Raw genomic sequence first — 17611 nt, forward strand, 5'->3', positions numbered from 1 at the left:
AGCGAACTGAACCAGTAGAACCCTGCTTTGTGTCGAACTTTGCTAAAAGTTCATTCTGCACAAACCCAAACCAATTTTAGCACATTTTAACCTAAAACAGAGTTCTACTGGTTCGGTTCAATCAACATTAGTCCTGAACACTGGTGTAAAACACTGTCTAAGAGCTAGAAAAGCCTTGTAAACACCCCCGGAACATTATACAGGGCTTTTATGGCTCATGGACAGTGTTGTACACCAGTTTTAGGGGTTTTGGTGAACTTCTGGTTCAGTTCAAACTAATTCAGACGAAATCAAACTTTTTGCAGAAGTTCAGCGAACTTGACGGAGCCGAACTTTTCAAAAGTTTGCTCAGCACTAATGAACAAGAAAACAATATGAAAATAGCTTTTGTTGTATGTAATCATCACGTTAATGTTATAGCTGTCACAATTTTCAATAACGATCATGACTAGGTGCTTATAGAAAGTGTCTGGTTAGGAAACCTAGGTTCAAATGTGATATTAATGAATTCTAAGTTAAATGAGGAGGGTTTCATCTAATGAGGATCGCCTTCTTTTAGCAAATGCGGAGAACAGATGCAAAGAGGGTTTATCAGTCTCAAGGACTTAGCATATGCATGCATTAGATGGACAGTTCATTGTATTCAATGGGAACTGTGTAATGCCTAATTTCTTTCCCCTTTGTGGTGCTGAAGTAGAATTGAACACTTGCTGTTAGGTCCTACATAGGTTACAATGTATCACTGAAGGTCTAAGCAGTGATATACCCCATGATCATCTGATGTTTGAGTGACTCTTCTCACAAAAAGTGGACAACCCCTCTAGAAAATTTCTACCCATAACATATATTCGTTTGGGACTTCCCCCTCAATAAGCCAGAATTTTGCCAGTCTATACAGATGTAGTCTTGGCTAAACAAATATTCAACAGTGCATTAGGCCTCATGTCCACGGGGAAAATCAGGCCCACTACGGATTCTACATGGAGAATCCGTAGCGGGTCCCTCCTGCCCCGCGGACATGAGCGCTGAAAATAGCAATAAATGAGAATAAACTCACCTCCCATCCGCTCCGTTTCTTCTCTTCGCTGCGGCGTCATCTTCTCTGCGTCGCGGCCGGATCTTCTTTCTTCGGCTCGGCGGATGCGCATGATGACGTCGGTGACGTGCCCCGCGCATGCGCCGTCCCGAAGAAAAAAGATCCGGCCGCGACGGAGAGAAGATGGCGCCGCGGAGAAGAGAAGAAACGGAGCGGGTGAGTAAATCCCGATTTTTGTCTCCCGCGGATCCGGACGGCTTCCATAGGCTTCAATAGAAGCCCGCGGGAGACCCGCATGAAAATGGAGCATGGTCCAGATTTTTTCATGCTCCATTTTTTTAAAAATCTCTTTTATTGACCATCCGCGGGTATTTATCTACCCCGCGGGTGGTCAATGCATCCCTATGGGGTGCGGATCCGCGGGCAGGTGAAGAGTTAAAATCCGCTGCGGATTTTAATGCTTATTTTGCCCGTGGACATGAGCCCTTAGAGTATTTGCGTAGCCTATTGTTCTCTACAGCCAAGCTATGCAAATAGCATAGGAATACAACAACACAAGTCAAGTGGAAGAATACATCTATAAGCTGCCAAATGTTCCATTTTCCTCCCACTAAGTAAATATACATCTTCCTTGGCCCATAGATCTCTCAGACAGTTAGGAAGTCAATAGTATTACTAATGACACATCATAGGTAAGTTTGGGGAGCGGTGACTGATTTTGCATTGCAGGCCAGGAACATTTATCTCTACAACTATGAATGATTGCCTCCTTATAGGGTGAGTTTTACCAGACATTCACAGTGCAGGCAGTAGTCCAAGTCAACAACGTAGATAGAGCCATTGGTGAATATTTGGCCATTTAGAGGGCAATCTGAAGAAAGGAATGAAAACATTTATGTCTTATACATTCAGAATTTCCAGTTATCATGCTACCAATATTGTTGATACACTGTACATTTACCGTGTTTCCCCAAAAATAAGACCGTGTCTTATATTAATTTTTGTTCAAAAAGGTTTAACTTTTTTACATGTATAGCTGCCTGGACACGATTTAAATTGACTTTTTTAATTAACTATTAGCAGGGCTTAATTTTGGAGTAGGGCTTATATTTCAAGCATCCTCAAAAAGCCTGAAAAATCATTTTGCATCCTCGAAAATTCTGGAAAATCATGCTATGTCTTATTTTCAGGGTATGTCTTATGTTCAGGGAAACAGGGTAATTATAGCTACAAGTAAAAATATAAGGTCGAAATGTGTAAAGTAAATGCAGTATCTTTTTAACCCTTTGCAATACAATTTTGGATTTTGGGTTTCCTAGGGAGCTTTCTCTTTCTGCCATTATACAATGGTGCCATCTGCTGGCTAGAGCTAGTACTGCGGTATGGGACATGCTGGAGAGGCCCCTCGACAACAAAGCAGCCAGTAATATACAGTAAGAATACCCGGCCGGACATCTTCTGACATCGGAGCTGTACAGCCTTCAATCAGAATGTCTTTAGACGTCAGACAGTGGATTGGAAAGGGTTAACAATTGGATTTATACTAGGGATTATCAAGCGGTGGTTCTTTCAACATTTTCGATGAGTAAGTCTCTAGAGGACCATAAGGGGGCTACATGTGCACTTACATATTTTTTACTACGGGACTTATACAATACTTGTGACATTAGAGATACAGGACATCAAAGCTTTTGACAACATTATTTCATGAACTGCTAACAAATGTAACATTCTGCTATAAGTTTTACCTCCATGTTGTTTAGTTTCGTAAAATGTTAGTTTGGTTTCTTCCAAATCTGTGAGCGAAAACCTTGTGTTATATGTCCAGTGTTGAAGATGACCAGAATGACTTGATGGAAAGACTGTGCCACCTGGAGGTTTTGGAGTAACTGCAGCCACATTAGTGTTATCTGCCAAATTTGATGACCTACCAAGACCATGGGAAGAGCCATGGAAGGTTTCTTCCCTGACTAAAGTTCCATAGGACTTTGTGAGGGTGGGTGGAGATTTGGAAACCTGTGCTAATTGTTTGAAGGAGCTAGTGGAAGGTGATGGTAAAAAAGATGATTCAGAAGATCCTTGAGATGGACCATCAGGAGACAGACTAGAGTAAGAGGCAACTTGATCATGGTGCATTGAGGTAGAGTAACTTGTTGATGATAGAGATCTACTGGTAGTACCTGATAAAGCAACAGGCTGAGTAGGAACTACAGCTGAGGTAGAAAGGGGCACATAATCAGTCTTCAGGTTGTTACCATCTGATACTGGAACAACTCTTATAGCAGGCACGACATCAGTTTTTAGTTCAGATTGTAAAGCAGACATCGATTGGAGGTTTGGAGAAGTTTTATCCTTCTCCGTCTGCTTTGTATTGGAAAATGAGAAGTGACTTGGGGCTTCGGTTGGAGAAACAACACTGGGTGGAGCTGAAGAAGTTAATGCAGACATAGAGTTCCTACTTGAGAGCAGCTTTAAATTTAAAGACAGTCGGCTAGGTAGGGGTGAGTCAGTATCACCCAGTAGTTTCATTGGAGCGTTGGCTTTTGGAATTATTGCATCTTGCTGAGCATGTTGTAGCTGTTTAGTGTGAAATGTGCCTGGGACTTCTAGGAAAGAAAAATGCATGATCATAAAATGTTTAAAGCCTTAGGGCTCACTCACATGTGGGAATATGGGCTGTGTATTACGCATGTATTTCTTACACACATAATATACAGTCCTAAAAGCCCATTGAATTACATTGGGCCACTCAGACCTGCGTTTTTCTCATGTGTGTAAATGGGAAGATAGAACAATACCTCTACAACACCACCTATTGGAAGGCAGCATTCCTGCAAGTCAATGCCAGACTTTTAAAAAAGCCTCGTAACAATGACTGGGCATTGTGAGCCAAAGCCGGAATAACCATACACAGACAGCTGTTTCACAGGAATTGCTCCTCATCAGTGTGCAGCAGGTTTCTTGCTTGGCTGACGAGAAGCCTATAGATGTGGGTCAGGAAGGGTATTGTTTCTCCCTAGGAACAGTCATTGTTACAAGGCTTGTTTAAAAAGTTTGACATGGACTTGCAGGAATGCTGCCTTCCAATAGGTGGAGCTGCAGAAGTATGGTTCCATCTTCCCATTTACATATTTTCCAGAGGAGCATCAATGGCCTTATAAGTCTCCTCCTACCTTGTAGGTGTCCTTCCTAAGGAGAAACAATACCCTTCCTGACCCACATCTAATGCGTGTACAACATGCGTGAAAAAAGCACAAAATATCTTATTTTGGTGAGTAGCACGCCCATTATAGGCTATGGGGGCTCAAAATACGTTCGTAATATGAAGCCTACATGCACCCATGTGAGTGAGCCCTTACATCCAGTTTTTGTTATAGTAGACATACCATTCAGACACTCCGGAGTCTTCTGCTCACATGGGGTACAAGAACCTTCCCTCTCTTCACAGTGAACATTTCCAGCCTAGAGAATAGATCCTGTATAACAATCACTACATCCTAATTAGAAATGTGCAGTGTATGATTTGTTGGCGGCTAAGACTAAATGGATTTTGGGTGACAGGGGGAAACGGTCATGACAATAGATGGAAAATGGTAAATACTTACAAAGCAATGACATACAACACATGGATCAGCCTTCAGTATGTAAGAACCTCCATTCTCCAGCACGTGTTCTTCAAAGGCGCACTCTGATATTAGACAGGGAAAGTTTACAGCCGGAAGGTAATGTATGTAGTGATATAAACCAGCTAAGAGAGGCTACACAAAAATACATCATAGTATATATGAGCAGAACTATAAATTGATGGCATTTAGAATCTGTACCTTCACAGGTTGCACAGCATTCTCCAGGAAAAGTATATGGATGGGAGCAAGAAACGGAACAGGAGATGACTTCACATTGTACTTCACCATCCTTGTAATACAAAAAAGGAAAATAAAGAAGTTTTAGCAAAATAATTGTGTGTTTATGTACACTTCAGGCCAATTCCACACGGGGTGATACAATGTCACCACAAGAAAATCACGTGCAAGGATTTTCATTGGGGGTTTTGGAATATAAGCCCTACCCTGAAAATTAGCCCTATTTTTCAAAAAAAAATTAAAAAATGAATATATCATTAGAGATGAGCGAGCGTACTCACTAATGACAATTACTCGATCGAGCATTGCCTTTAGCGAGTATCTGCCCGGCGGGTGGGGAGCGGCGGGGAAGAGCGGGGAGGAACAGAGGGGAGATCTCTCTCTCTCCCTCTCTCCCCCCGCTCCTCCCTGCTCATGGCCGCAACTCACTTGTCACCCGCGCCAGCAGCCAAACCTTTTCTTCCGAGCGGGAAGATACTCGCTAAGGACAATGCTCGATGGAGTCATTGTTCTTAACAAGTATGCTCGCTCATCTCTATATATCACCTCTCAGACGCTGTGATATCCCTGCGTGTCTCCCCTGAAGCTCCATGGCAATTGCTTGAAGTTCTCCTGCAGAGCTTCCTAATTAGGAATTTGAGAACCCCCACCTCTAGGAAGCTCTGCCTCTAATTGGTTCTTGAGCATGCGGCTCAGCCAGTCAGAGCCAGCACTCATTGAACCAATCACAGCCATTCATTGAATGGGTGTGATCGGTTCATGGAGCGCTGGCTCTGATTGGTTGAGCTGCACGCTTAAGAACTAGAGATGAGCGAACCTACTTGGCCACGCCCCTTTTTCGCCCAAGCGCCGCGATTTCCAAGTACTTCCGTACTCAGGTGAAAAGATTCGGAGGGCGCCGTGGGTCAGTGGGGGGGTTGCAGCGGGGAGTGAGGGGGGAGAGGGAGAGGGCTCCCCCCTGTTCCCCACTGCTATCCCCGCTCCGCCACGCCTCCCCCCGCCCCCCCCCGGCGCCCCCCGAATCTTTTCACCTAAGTACGGAAGTACTCGAAAATTGCGGTGCTCGATCGAGTAATTATTCGAAATGAGTATATTCGCTCATCTCTATTAAGAACCAATCCGAAGCAAATAAGGAAGATGGAGCAAAGCTCTGCAGCGTCACCTATTGGATGACGGCATTCCTGCAAATCAATGTCTTAAAGATTGGGAATTGAAAACCAAGCAAGAACCCATACACAGACAGCTGTTTCGGGGTGTTTGCACCTCATCAGCTTACAGTAGGATCTTGGCTTGGCTAGAGAAAAGCCTATCAGGATAGACGGGAGGGGTATTGTCTTACCTTGAGGAGAGCACCTAGAAGGTGAGTGAGGCAAATAAGGAAGATGGACAATACCTCTGCATCAGAGGAGCATGCATGGCCTTATAAGTCTCCTCACTCACCTTCTAGGTGCTCTCCAAGAGGAGAGACACTACCCCTCCCGTTTTAATTTACATTTAGGGACACTCCAATCGTGAAAGAACAGGTGTCTAATAAAGTGGTCATTGTATGTTTTCTTTATGTGTGGTATATTCATGTATTCTACTTATGTTTGATGACTTGGCATACCTACCTATGTTAAAGGAGATGTCTCGAGGCAGGAGTGGATTTTTTTTATTGCCCAGTCCCCCTAATTAAGCACACATTACTAAGCCCCCCTGTAAATGACTTTTCTAGCTGGTTTGTACTTACCGTTCCAGCGTTTCAGCAACTTATAAAAATTTTCCCAAGATGGCCGCCGGCTCTTTTCCCTTCGCTTGCTGCAGCCAGACGTGCGCGCTCCCGAGACGCTACCAGCTGTGTCTCCCTGACAACCAGACGCCCCGCAGCCTCCGACCGGACCCCTGGAGTGAACACGGCCGACCAGTCACCCACCGCCAGGCAGCAGGTAACCGGCGCTAGCCCCCCCCCCCCCCCCCCGGCACAGCGGCAGCCCCCCCATCACAGCGGCAGCCCCCCCATCGCAGCGGCAGCCCCCCCATCGCAGCGACAGCCCCCCCCATCGCAGCGACAGCCCCCCCCATCGCAGCGGCAGCCCCCCCATCGCAGCGACAGCCCCCCCCCCCGGCGCAGCGGCAGCCCCCCCGGCCCATCACTTACCAGGACGGCGGGACAGCTGGGCGGCTTCTCCGGACAGCTGGGCAGCTCTGCACCTTCCTCTAGCAGAGGATGGTACAGAATGGCCGCTCCAGCGCGCTCCCGAGCAGTGACAGCTCGTCTGCGCATGCGCAGAAGAGCTGTAGCCGGGAGCACACTGAAGCGGCTCGTGCTGAAAGGAGAAGAACGGACTGCGCAAGCGCGTCTAAAAAAGCAAGCTGCCAGCGAATTTAGACGGAACCATGGAGACGAGGACGCTAGCAACGGAGCAGGTAAGTGAATAACTTCTGTATGGCTCATATTTAATGCACGATGTATATTACAAAGTGCATTAATATGGCCATACAGAAGTGTATAACCCCACTTGCTGCCGCGGGACAACCCCTTTAATTATATTGGGTTCATTAGTATACCAACTTATATTACTTCCATTGCATTTATTGGCATAAGCACTTATTATTTTCCTACTGGATGGATTGGAACAGGAACATAGTTTGATTGACTTATGAGCATCTCACAGAATTAAGACAACTCACCTGACAGGTGCACTGAGTGCAAGGTTCACTTTCCAGCGAGAAAGTTTGCCTGTTTAACACTTTTCTTCCATCATATGTGCAATCTGCAGAAAAGGGAATAGGTTTATGTCATGGGCCAAAAACTAGTAAGATGGAGAAGGTGTAAAACAAAAACATTCTTACCTCGACAAACAGGGCAACATTCTCCTTCATCATGGAAAGGGTAAGTGCAGTTGGGTGCACATTCAACTGGCGAGCAAGCAACAGTACCTACCTGTAAGGATAAGGTAAGTATCTGTTAACTTCACACTAGCCTAGGATTCTGCATTCTGGTACATACAGTACTTTCATCCACTTTTATCATGTATTATTACTAGCGTTCCAATGCGTCTTACCAAACAAATACAAGTAAGGCAGGGATCTGAATATGAAGGGAAGCTCTCATTATTCCTATATGTCTTTCTTCCGTAAGAACAACCTTTAACAAATGAAGCAGAAAAAACTTTTAGAAAGACATATTTTGTAGCATTATTTTGCACATTGTAGTAAGGCAAAAAGGAGATCCAGGCTCAACATATCACCATTAAAGATGAGTGAGTATACTCGCTAAGGCACATTACTCGAGCGAGTAGTGCCTTAGCCGGGTATTTCCCCGCTCATCTCTAAAGATTCGGGGGCCGGCGGGGGAGAGTGGGGAGGAACAGAGGGGAGATCTCTCCCTCTCTCCCCCCCGCAACTCACCTGTCACCCGCGCCGGCCCCCGAATCTTTAGAGACGAGCGGGGAGATACTCGGATAAGGCACTACTCGCTCGAGTAATGTGCCTTAGCGAGTATACTCGCTCATCTCTAATCACCATGTTTTTGAGTTATAGGGCACGAACATTTTTTTTTGTTAGTCCCTATAAATATGCATCATAACTCTTTGAGTACAGAATTTGAACACAGGAGCAGAGTTTTATATTTTTTTTCCTTTTCATTAAGGTGTAAGAGGGGTATGGTCTCCTTCTGTTTTATGATATTTTTTTGTGCAGAGATACGTGTGACTTTAAGAGAGGGTAGGAAAAAGGATAAGCTCTCTTAGCGGAAAAGCGAACAGAAGGGGTTAGACAGGCCGCTCCGCAGTAGTGTGAGAAGCTGGGCCTACACCCCTGTGTGAGACTATGGTGTGCAGTCACAGCCATAAGGCCATAAACTCCCAATCGGGAAGCATAGATTTGACAAGAGCCAAATACGCCAGACAAATAGTTGCCTCCTTGTTTCCTTAAATCTGGATGAAAAACTGGTAATATACAAAACTACCAAGGCCTTACAATTCCGCTGCCTGGGTAAGCAGCATAATTGATCCTGCTAACTGGATTCAAATCACCCGACAAGCGGTTAGAGACTACTGACTCAAATTTCCCAACAGCGGACAGTGGTTTTAAGACTTATCTGCCCTCCATAATGGGGGTTTCAGAACTGTTACTCGGTTTGCGTTCTGTTCAATAAAGTTTTTGAGCATCAATGTTGGCCCTTGGACCCTATGTGACGTATCCTCGGAGCCTTCATGCTACCGCTGCCAACTGAGTTTACTTTCAGACCCAAACCGGTGTGGCCAGAACTGGGATATGGGTTCTTGCTGAAACCATGGATAAGTACACAATGGTGACTCTAAAAGAACTTGGCCTGGTCTACTATAATCAGCCTCGCAGCCGTTCCCCAAACCGCAATCTGAGTCTCCGGTACCTAAGGAGGACAAGAGAAACCCTAAGCCCAAACTCTGTGCCCTCTCACAAAGATTACCTGCTGAACAGTCAGGGCAGCACTGTCCTGGTACCATGATAGGGTGAGGGCAAGTTTCCACACAATCTGTCTTCTTGCACACGATGGAGCCATCTGCCTAGATCCAAGGACAATAGAAATAACTGTATGGGGTAAGGAGCAGCCTCTGGTAATTTTATGCCTATCATCCCAGAAAAAGAAAACTGAAACAACAGTCAGTAACAATTTGATCCATTTATTTCCTAGACTTATGTAGCACTAATATATTCTGCAGTGTTGTACAGAGTCCGCCATCACTCACAGCAGTCCTTGTCCCCAATAGGGCTCACAACTAGAGATGAGCGAACGTACTCGCTAAGGCAAATTACTTGAGCGAGTATTGCCTTTTGTGAGTACCTGCTTGCTCGTCTTAAAAGAGTCGGGTGACGGCGGGGGTCTGGGAGCGGCGGTGGAGAGCGGGGAGGAACGGAGGGGGGGAGATCTCTCCCCCCCCCCTGCTCCCCCTTGCTCACTCCCGCAACTCAACGTTCACCCCCGCCAGCAACCAAATCTTTTGAGACGGGCGGGCAGGTACTCACAAAAGGCAATACTCGCTCGAGTAATTTGCCTTAGCGAGTACACTCGCTCATCTCTACTCACAATCTAATGTATCTAATTCTGACACACAAAGGCCAATTTAAAAACATACTGACAGTTTAATTACTTTGCTTTAAAGAGTGTCAGAGGACACCAAAGTACTTGAAAGGAACCCTTCAAAACACGGTGAGAAGATCAGTCATCAGTCATTTTGGAAACCAAGGCCAAGCAATGCAACAGTGCTAACCACTGAGCCACCATGCTGCCCACAGGATCACGTTTCAACTTACCTGGCAAATGCAGATGGAACAGGGATCTCCGGGCGACCAGATCTGCCCAACAGGAATCTCAATTCCATTGTCATCGAAAGGACATCCTATACATACAGAGGAATGGTTTAAACAATAAGCATTCCTATATAGAAAATGGATTTTTTTTAAAGTAATAAGGGCTAGATTGTGGGCCGGCGAATGCGCAGTTTGTCCCTTTTGTATTATGTAAAGCGCCAGGCTGCGATCTCCAAGAGCAGTGTAAAAAAAAACACACGTTAACCCCTCATTGACGCCTTCTATTACAATCACCTACATTAATTAGTTATAGCTGATCTGTAAAAATGATCTTGAAACACATTACATTTTTAAAAGGTATATTCACATATGGTGGATTTTGGTGTGGATTTTAATGCAGATCTGCAGCTGATTTCACCCTTTCAAATATAGGGGCGAAGTCTGTTGCAGATCCAAGTCAAAATCTATTTAAAAATCCGTAATGCAGAATTTAATGTGGATTTTCTGCAGTGGAATGTGAATGTACACTTACATTAATTTATTATATAAACAAGTTTTACATTAATTAATCAATCAATAGCAGGTATATACATTAAAAAATCTGAATTAAATGGAACTGAAAATTAAAAACAATATACTTCAGAATTTTTAAAATGATTAGTAAATTAGTAAGCCCCCTAAAGTGCTCAGAATTTTTCAATTTCACTCCCAAAATAAAGCAAACAAGTGGAAATATATATCTGATAAATAATAATTGCAACATGTATGTGCCTATTTGACAGTCTTCAAATGGAAAATGAAAAACATGAAAATTTTAAAAATTTTCCACAATTTTGCCATTTTTAATATTTATGCAAATTGTACTACTTAAATAAAGTACAACATGTGGCGCAAAAACAATGTTAGGATTACATGGATTACTTGAACCCTGGCGGTTATTCTTTATTAGGCTGCCTTCATATCTGCATTAGAACCTCTGGTCGGTAGAACGTTTTATATTGGAGTAGTTGAGCGGAAACCGGACCGCTTCCTGTTAGCTATCACTAGATACAGCCGGAGGAATAAACTGTTGATTGGGTGGATCATAGCAATGTCAACGGCGGCTTGCACTCTACATGCTCTCTATTGAGTATCCCATACCTGTGCTTATTGGTGGCTCCTGGCATTTGAAGCAGCACTGTCCAGTCTCTAGCACCCAGTCCTCTCTAGGGCATTCTAAGTTGGGACAAGGCAGGAAGGAGCACTCTACAGCTCCATTCTAAGGGTAAAAAGAAGAGATCGATGGCAGGAGGCAATATTTACAATGAAGCACAATATATAGGGAAACGCGTAGGGTTTATACAGACCTGGCACACACAGGATGTGCATCCATTTTCATCGCGGCTAAATTTTGCACCGTGAGGATAAAGATTTCCTTGAAATTCGCACCCATCTACAATCAAAGTATGCTCAGCATAAGAATCAAAGCAGCAATCACTGTGTAAGGGTTGGCTATAGACAAGTGTATTGCCTTCTCTTCCTAGGAACAGTGGCAGTCTTGGCCTTTTGCTGGTTGTGTCTAGTATTGCTGCTCAGTTCCCATTAACTGAATGGCGCAACATCAGATACAACCCTTGAGCAAAAGTCGCCATGTGTCAAAAAAACCATACAATAAGCTTCTGATTGGTCAGATTTGCTTTTTTGTATGTATATGAACCCTGCAACAGGTTCCATGAACGTCTCTATTAAATCAACCCTCCAGCTCTGGACAAAGCAAGACGGCCGCACCACTTTTTTGACAAGGGTTGCACACTCTGCACTGCTGATGCATCGCTGATCTAAGACACTACATGCTGCTCTGATTGGCCAGGGCTATTCACATGAGCAGTACTGGCCAATCAAAGCAGCGTGTAGTGTCTACCAATGTATTGCCAATGCTCAATGTGCATCCGGTGGTTGGAGAAATGGTGTGGCCATCTTGGTTTGTCCAGAACCGGAGGGTTGCTTTAATATTACCCTGGCAGTGATACTGGTATATAGGCATGGTACAGACCTGGGCACTGCAGACAGCAATCTGACATAAAAGGTTCAGAGCATGAAACAGGAGGACACACGGGTGGAATACAGGTGATATTTCCAGTCTGCAATTATAACCACAGAAGAAAATGTCATTAACAATGGAAATATCTCATGTATGAAACATAAATATGTCATTCCTTATAATAGTACCTTTACTTGGTACTGTCAGAAAACACCTTCTAACTCCTTAATTCCCACCCATATCACTTGTCAAATGGTTTTTTTTTTGCATTTTTTACGTTCCTTAAATACAGGCATCAAGACGTTCCAGGCTGATGAAGTTCACAGATCTCTACACTCTCTGCTGCCATAGCAAATAAGATCATAGGATTAATCAAAAAAGGCAAGAAGAACATTGTTTTGCCTCTTAACAAATGGCTGCACATGGAATATACAGTTTTGGGTAGCTGTGTGTAACAAGGACATACTGTAACTGAACAAGAGCGAGTACAGAAGAGGGCAATCAAAATAATTAAGGGAATTTGTGGATACCAGGAAAGGTTATCAAACTTGGGGTATTTCATTTGGAAAACAGGCCCTGGAAGACCCAGACAGACCACTACTAGAGAGGATCATTTGATCCACCAACAAGCACAAGTAGATCCAACAGTTTAATTGTCTACCATCCACACAGAGGTGGGTCCTTCATTACAGACCCCTGTCCCCGTCCGGACCGTTTCCAGGTGCTTATCCGAAGGAAATTTGGTGTCATGGCGCCCATTACATGTCCTGCCATTAATACCCCAACACCGTCATCTTCATTTACGGTTGTGTGAAGGAGAGACCTGGACTGCTCCGGATTGGAATCATGTCATCTATAGCCAGATTCTGTTTGGGAGCCAACAACGGTCGTGTTGCAGTATGGAGATCTTGTGATGATCGCTTTAATCTTGCCTTTGCAGAAGAGCAATAGATTACCCCAACTGCTGGTGTGATGATCTAGAGCGCCATCGCATACAACAGTGGGTCACACCTCAGAAATTCTGAGGCCACATCTCATGGCAGGGCTTCCAACAGACATTTTTCACATCCAGCAAGGATTTCCATGGAATGCCTCCACCAGGTTGCCACACTTCCTTGGCCTGCCTGGTTAACAGATTTATTGCCGATTGAGCATTTATTGGAGCAGCTGGGATATCAGCTTCGGCAGCCTATGTGTGTGTAGAATTTAAAAGCCCAGTTTGAACATCTGTGGGTAAATGTGCCCCAGGATAACAAATGGAGCCTGTATGCCCCAATGCCTGATCATATCTCATCATGTATCCAGGCTTAGAGGTGGCCGAACAAGGTACTAGAGCCTCCTTTGAAGCTTTGTACAGTTTTTCCCAATAAACTCATCCTTTCGCTCTAATACTGTAATCACTTATTTATATCATTACATTCATATATATATAGTTTCATTCATTCTAGTCTAAAACTCAGTTTTGGTCCATGAGAAGGAAAAATTCCTCTAAATGAGTATAAGTTTCTCCTACAATCAACAATTTTTGTCTCACACTTTCAGTCTCAATAACTTACCAAGCAAATGCATATGGTGCAGTTATCTGGTAATTTGGGGAAAAGTTCTCCATCTGCCCTCAACGTCCCCTCGAAGAAGCACCCTATACAAGGCCACAAACAATCCATGTCTTAAAAAGTTTAATTAAGGGTAATGCGATTATCTCAAGAGAAAAGATGTTCCAAAACATAGATTGATTACTAAACAATTCGAGAAGATCTGTGTTTACTCACCATCGCATGTAGGACAGCAGCTGTCTGGGTGCAGGACCGGGTGAGAGCAGTTTGGGCTACATATTCTCCTTTCACAAGATACGGTACCTTCCTGCAACATGCATTTATTGAAATACTAATCCTATGGAGTGGAGAAGAAGTCTTCAGACTGAGTCACCTACCTGGCAAGTACAATCCATACATTCTGCCTCCGTCCACGAGCTGCCCGTTTGTCGTAGTTCTTTGTTGTGCCAACAGTGGAGATTTGCGTGCAGCGTAGTAGGGGCGCCAGTTGGAAATATTGTGTTTTCTTTCAATGGCATATGGGAGATCCCTGAGAACTTTTGAGCTAGTGGCGAATGACCCGTTTTGAGATGTTGAGGTGGTGGCAAAGGATCCTGATTTGTTGTTGCAGCTTGTGGTTTTGAGGTAGACATTGTGGTAAACACTTCTGCTAATATAATATTGACCATCGTAGTCTGGGAGGCAGTGATTACTTGTGTTCCAGAACTTACTGGTGGTGGGGATGTTGGCTTAATCTGTGGTATGTTGCGCACTGCCTGTAGAAAGCCAACTGTCTGTACTTCAAGAGTAATTGCTGTAGCATACATAGACAAAGTATTACCATAATTTACTTTCACAGAAAGGCTAGCTCTCGTTAAATGTTGTAGTAGAACGTATTACCTCTACAACCACCATTGATTAACAGAAACCCATCCAGACAGGAGCAGGCATAAGATCCAAGAGTATTAATGCAGCTCCCAGAAGTGCAAAGGGTGGTATTCTCCAGGCATTCATTCACATCTAGGAAAGAAACATATGATAGTCACATGCCATGTTTATTCAATCCATCTGCCCCATCATAGTTGTAGATACCCATGCATGTCTGTGACTTCATATCGACACGCTTTTACATCTGTCCACCTGGTGGATACTCAGATCAATGAGATTGCTTGGAACCTGGTCAGGTATTTTCCTAATGGCAGCATTAGACCTGTCACTTTTAAAGTTGCGATGGCAAAGTAATTTTGGCATGTCCAAAAATTATTAACACAGGGGCAGACGGTAAATCGTGGCCAGGATATAGAATTATGAAATGCTTCACCTTTTATCCCACCAAGCTCTTCGGAGGTAGGAATAGAGCTTCATTGGAAGTAGATATATATTTTAAGTGTTCCTCCATGCATTATCTATTTAAGATAATGTTGAGTAAACCAAACCAGTAGAGTCCTGTTTCGGGGAGAACTTTGCTAAAAGTTTGGTTCAGCATGAAGCCGAACAGAGTTCAACCCAAAACAGAGCTCTACTAGTTTGGTTCACTCAACACTAGTCCTGAACACTGGTGTATAACACTATGAGTGTTCATGGCTCTTAGACAGTGTTATATGCCAGTTTTAGGGTCTTTGGTGAACTTCCAGTTTAGTTCGAACTAATTTGGATTAAACAAAAAGTTTTGCAAAGGTTCAGTAAACCAGCCACACCAAGCTTTTCAAAAGTTCACTTATCACTAATATAGATCTATGGGGGACCATTTTTAACCATCATATCCTAGCTACAAAATAGCATCATGGCTTCCACTATAAATGGAAGGCATGGTGCCAGTTAGAATTATAGCCTTAAGTGGCAAGGTTGATTATGCTGATGCTTGCATAGTCAAGTAACTCCATTATCTGGAAAATCAAGCTTCACTTACTTACCCCACAGGGATGCAAAGAGATAGGGGGGATAACTTGAATAAGGGAGACATGGGCGTAAACATGGGTGGTCCCTTATTAGACTCAGGGCGAGCACCCACTGGCGTTTTTTTACCTGCGTTTTGCGTTTTGCGTTTTGCGTTTTTCCTGCACAGGCATAGAGATAACATGTGTTCCTGTCCACTGGCGTTTTTTTTGCGTTGCGTTTGCGTTTTTAACATAGGAACTGTCAGTTGCATATGTGTCCTTATTTTTCTCCATGGAAATTAATGGCAAAGCCGCGAAAACGCAGCGAAAACGCCGCGAAAAACGCCGCGGAAAACGCGCGGGAAAAACGCGGGACACGCGGCGAAAACGCTGCGTTTTTTTCCCGCGGGAAACGCAAACGCCAGTGGGTGCTCGCCCTCATACATGCTTTAGGTGACATAAATGGAAAACGTGTGTATGCTATAGCCACAAAAATATAAAAATACACATGAAGCTTAAATACTTTCATTCAGGCTTCTCTGGAGGTTTTCTCCAGTCTGTGCGGACTTTCATAGCTCCGGATCAATAATGCATACTCTATGAAATTGCATTTAAATATCCCATTTTTTCTTTATAAGGTGTTTATTCTCTGAAAATTATTTGAGACAACAGCCAAAATTGTATTAACATTTTTCTTATAGTGAGGTGGTCCTCTCAAAAAATATGGCCAGTATGGGCAGAGTTATGGTCAGTGGTCATAGCTGGCAGCATTTTCCTTCCTTCCTCTGCCGTTGGGCGTGCCCAGCGCTGTGTTCCCCATGTTGTCTGTGCAAGTGCTACTTCTCCTGTCAATTTCTTGGTTCCGATAAAGTGTGAGCTGCTGCCCAAGCTGCCTCTTAAAGGACCAGTGGCAACAACCAGCTTTCCAGTCCCCAACCAATCATGACAAATCTGGAACTATTTAGGGCTACTCTGCCCATCAGCAGGTGCCTGAGCCTATACTGTGGGAAGGTGCAAGTGTGCTTGATCTCCTGCTATTTGATTCATGCCAGCTTTCCTGACCTCTCTAATCCTGACCTCGGCTTGTTACTTGACTATGTCTTCTCTTTCTTGCCGCCTGTCCTGACTCTTGCCCTGATCTACATTGTGAAAGTATTCGACCTGCCCTAACTTCAGCACTGTTCTACATCTTAATCACTGTCTACAACCTCCATTACCACATTAAGAAATACCTAACCAAGTGTGTCAGCCACTTCTTAACTGAGACGCTTTCTAGGGGGAACATCTGGGGATCTCACACACCCACCCCCCCACCCCCATTCCTCCCTACTCTCTCCCGCTGCCCCCCGCCGGCACCCGAATCTTTTGGGACGAGCGGGTAGGTACTCTCAAAAGCAATACTCGCTCGAGTATTTGCCTTAGCGACTACGCTCGCTCATCTCTAAGCACTGAGTATACAAATACATTTCCCATAAATTACTTACCAACACAAGACATTCTGTCTGCATGAAGAGCAAAGCCACTGCGGCAAGAACAGAAGAAACTTCCTTGTGTGTTGTGGCAGAAGTGCTGACAAAGATGGGATGTTCCTGGTCGGCGACATTCATTGATGTCTTGAATCACAGAAATAAAAGTGTTACTGTAATTAAGGGTTTAAACACACGACCACGAAAAAGGGCCGAAATAGAACCATTGATTTCAATGGTTTCGCTTTCACTATTGGGATTCTCGCACATTAATAGAACGCGCAAGAAAAGATAGGCTTGTCCTATGTTTCTCGCATGTAGCTTTTCTTTGTAGAAGAATGATGAGGCATGACCAAACTTCCCACTTTTTTTTCCAACATTTGCGCGCAATAGTGCAGAGTTTGAATAGTCAAAAAAAAACGGATTCATGCACTAATACGCTCTATAGCGGCAAGAGTATTAGCACATGCACCCATGTGTTTAAGGGCTTATTTAGACGACCGTATATGGCTCGGTTTTCACGCCAAGCCGATATACGGTGTC

At 44.0% G+C, this 17611-nt stretch overlaps 1 protein-coding gene across 3 annotated transcripts in view; it reads right to left on the reverse strand.

Annotated features, from left to right (window-relative positions):
• Nucleotides 1–17611, reverse strand: part of VWCE (von Willebrand factor C and EGF domains) — a 67882-nt gene that overhangs the window by 10344 nt on the left and 39927 nt on the right. Inside the window, exons 10-27 of one of the 3 annotated variants that reach the window (XM_066583186.1) lie at nt 17087–17215; nt 14626–14745; nt 14124–14539; nt 13963–14053; nt 13750–13832; nt 12206–12293; nt 11520–11605; nt 11314–11431; nt 10177–10262; nt 9332–9428; nt 7944–8026; nt 7732–7822; nt 7570–7652; nt 4861–4951; nt 4642–4724; nt 4423–4498; nt 2785–3639; nt 1825–1907 (exon numbers count right to left, since the gene is read on the reverse strand). In XM_066583186.1, the coding sequence (XP_066439283.1) occupies nt 1825–1907; nt 2785–3639; nt 4423–4498; nt 4642–4724; nt 4861–4951; nt 7570–7652; nt 7732–7822; nt 7944–8026; nt 9332–9428; nt 10177–10262; nt 11314–11431; nt 11520–11605; nt 12206–12293; nt 13750–13832; nt 13963–14053; nt 14124–14539; nt 14626–14745; nt 17087–17215 (2759 nt within the window). Of the gene's footprint in view, nt 1–1824; nt 1908–2784; nt 3643–4422; nt 4499–4641; nt 4725–4860; nt 4952–7569; nt 7653–7731; nt 7823–7943; nt 8027–9331; nt 9429–10176; nt 10263–11313; nt 11432–11519; nt 11606–12205; nt 12294–13749; nt 13833–13962; nt 14054–14123; nt 14540–14625; nt 14746–17086; nt 17216–17611 lie in introns of all 3 variants that reach the window. The other 2 variants (XM_066583185.1, XM_066583187.1) reach the window with 2 other exon arrangements.

This window comes from Eleutherodactylus coqui, chromosome 11 (assembly GCF_035609145.1).
Source record: "Eleutherodactylus coqui strain aEleCoq1 chromosome 11, aEleCoq1.hap1, whole genome shotgun sequence".
Taxonomy (NCBI): Eukaryota; Metazoa; Chordata; class Amphibia; order Anura; family Eleutherodactylidae; genus Eleutherodactylus; species Eleutherodactylus coqui.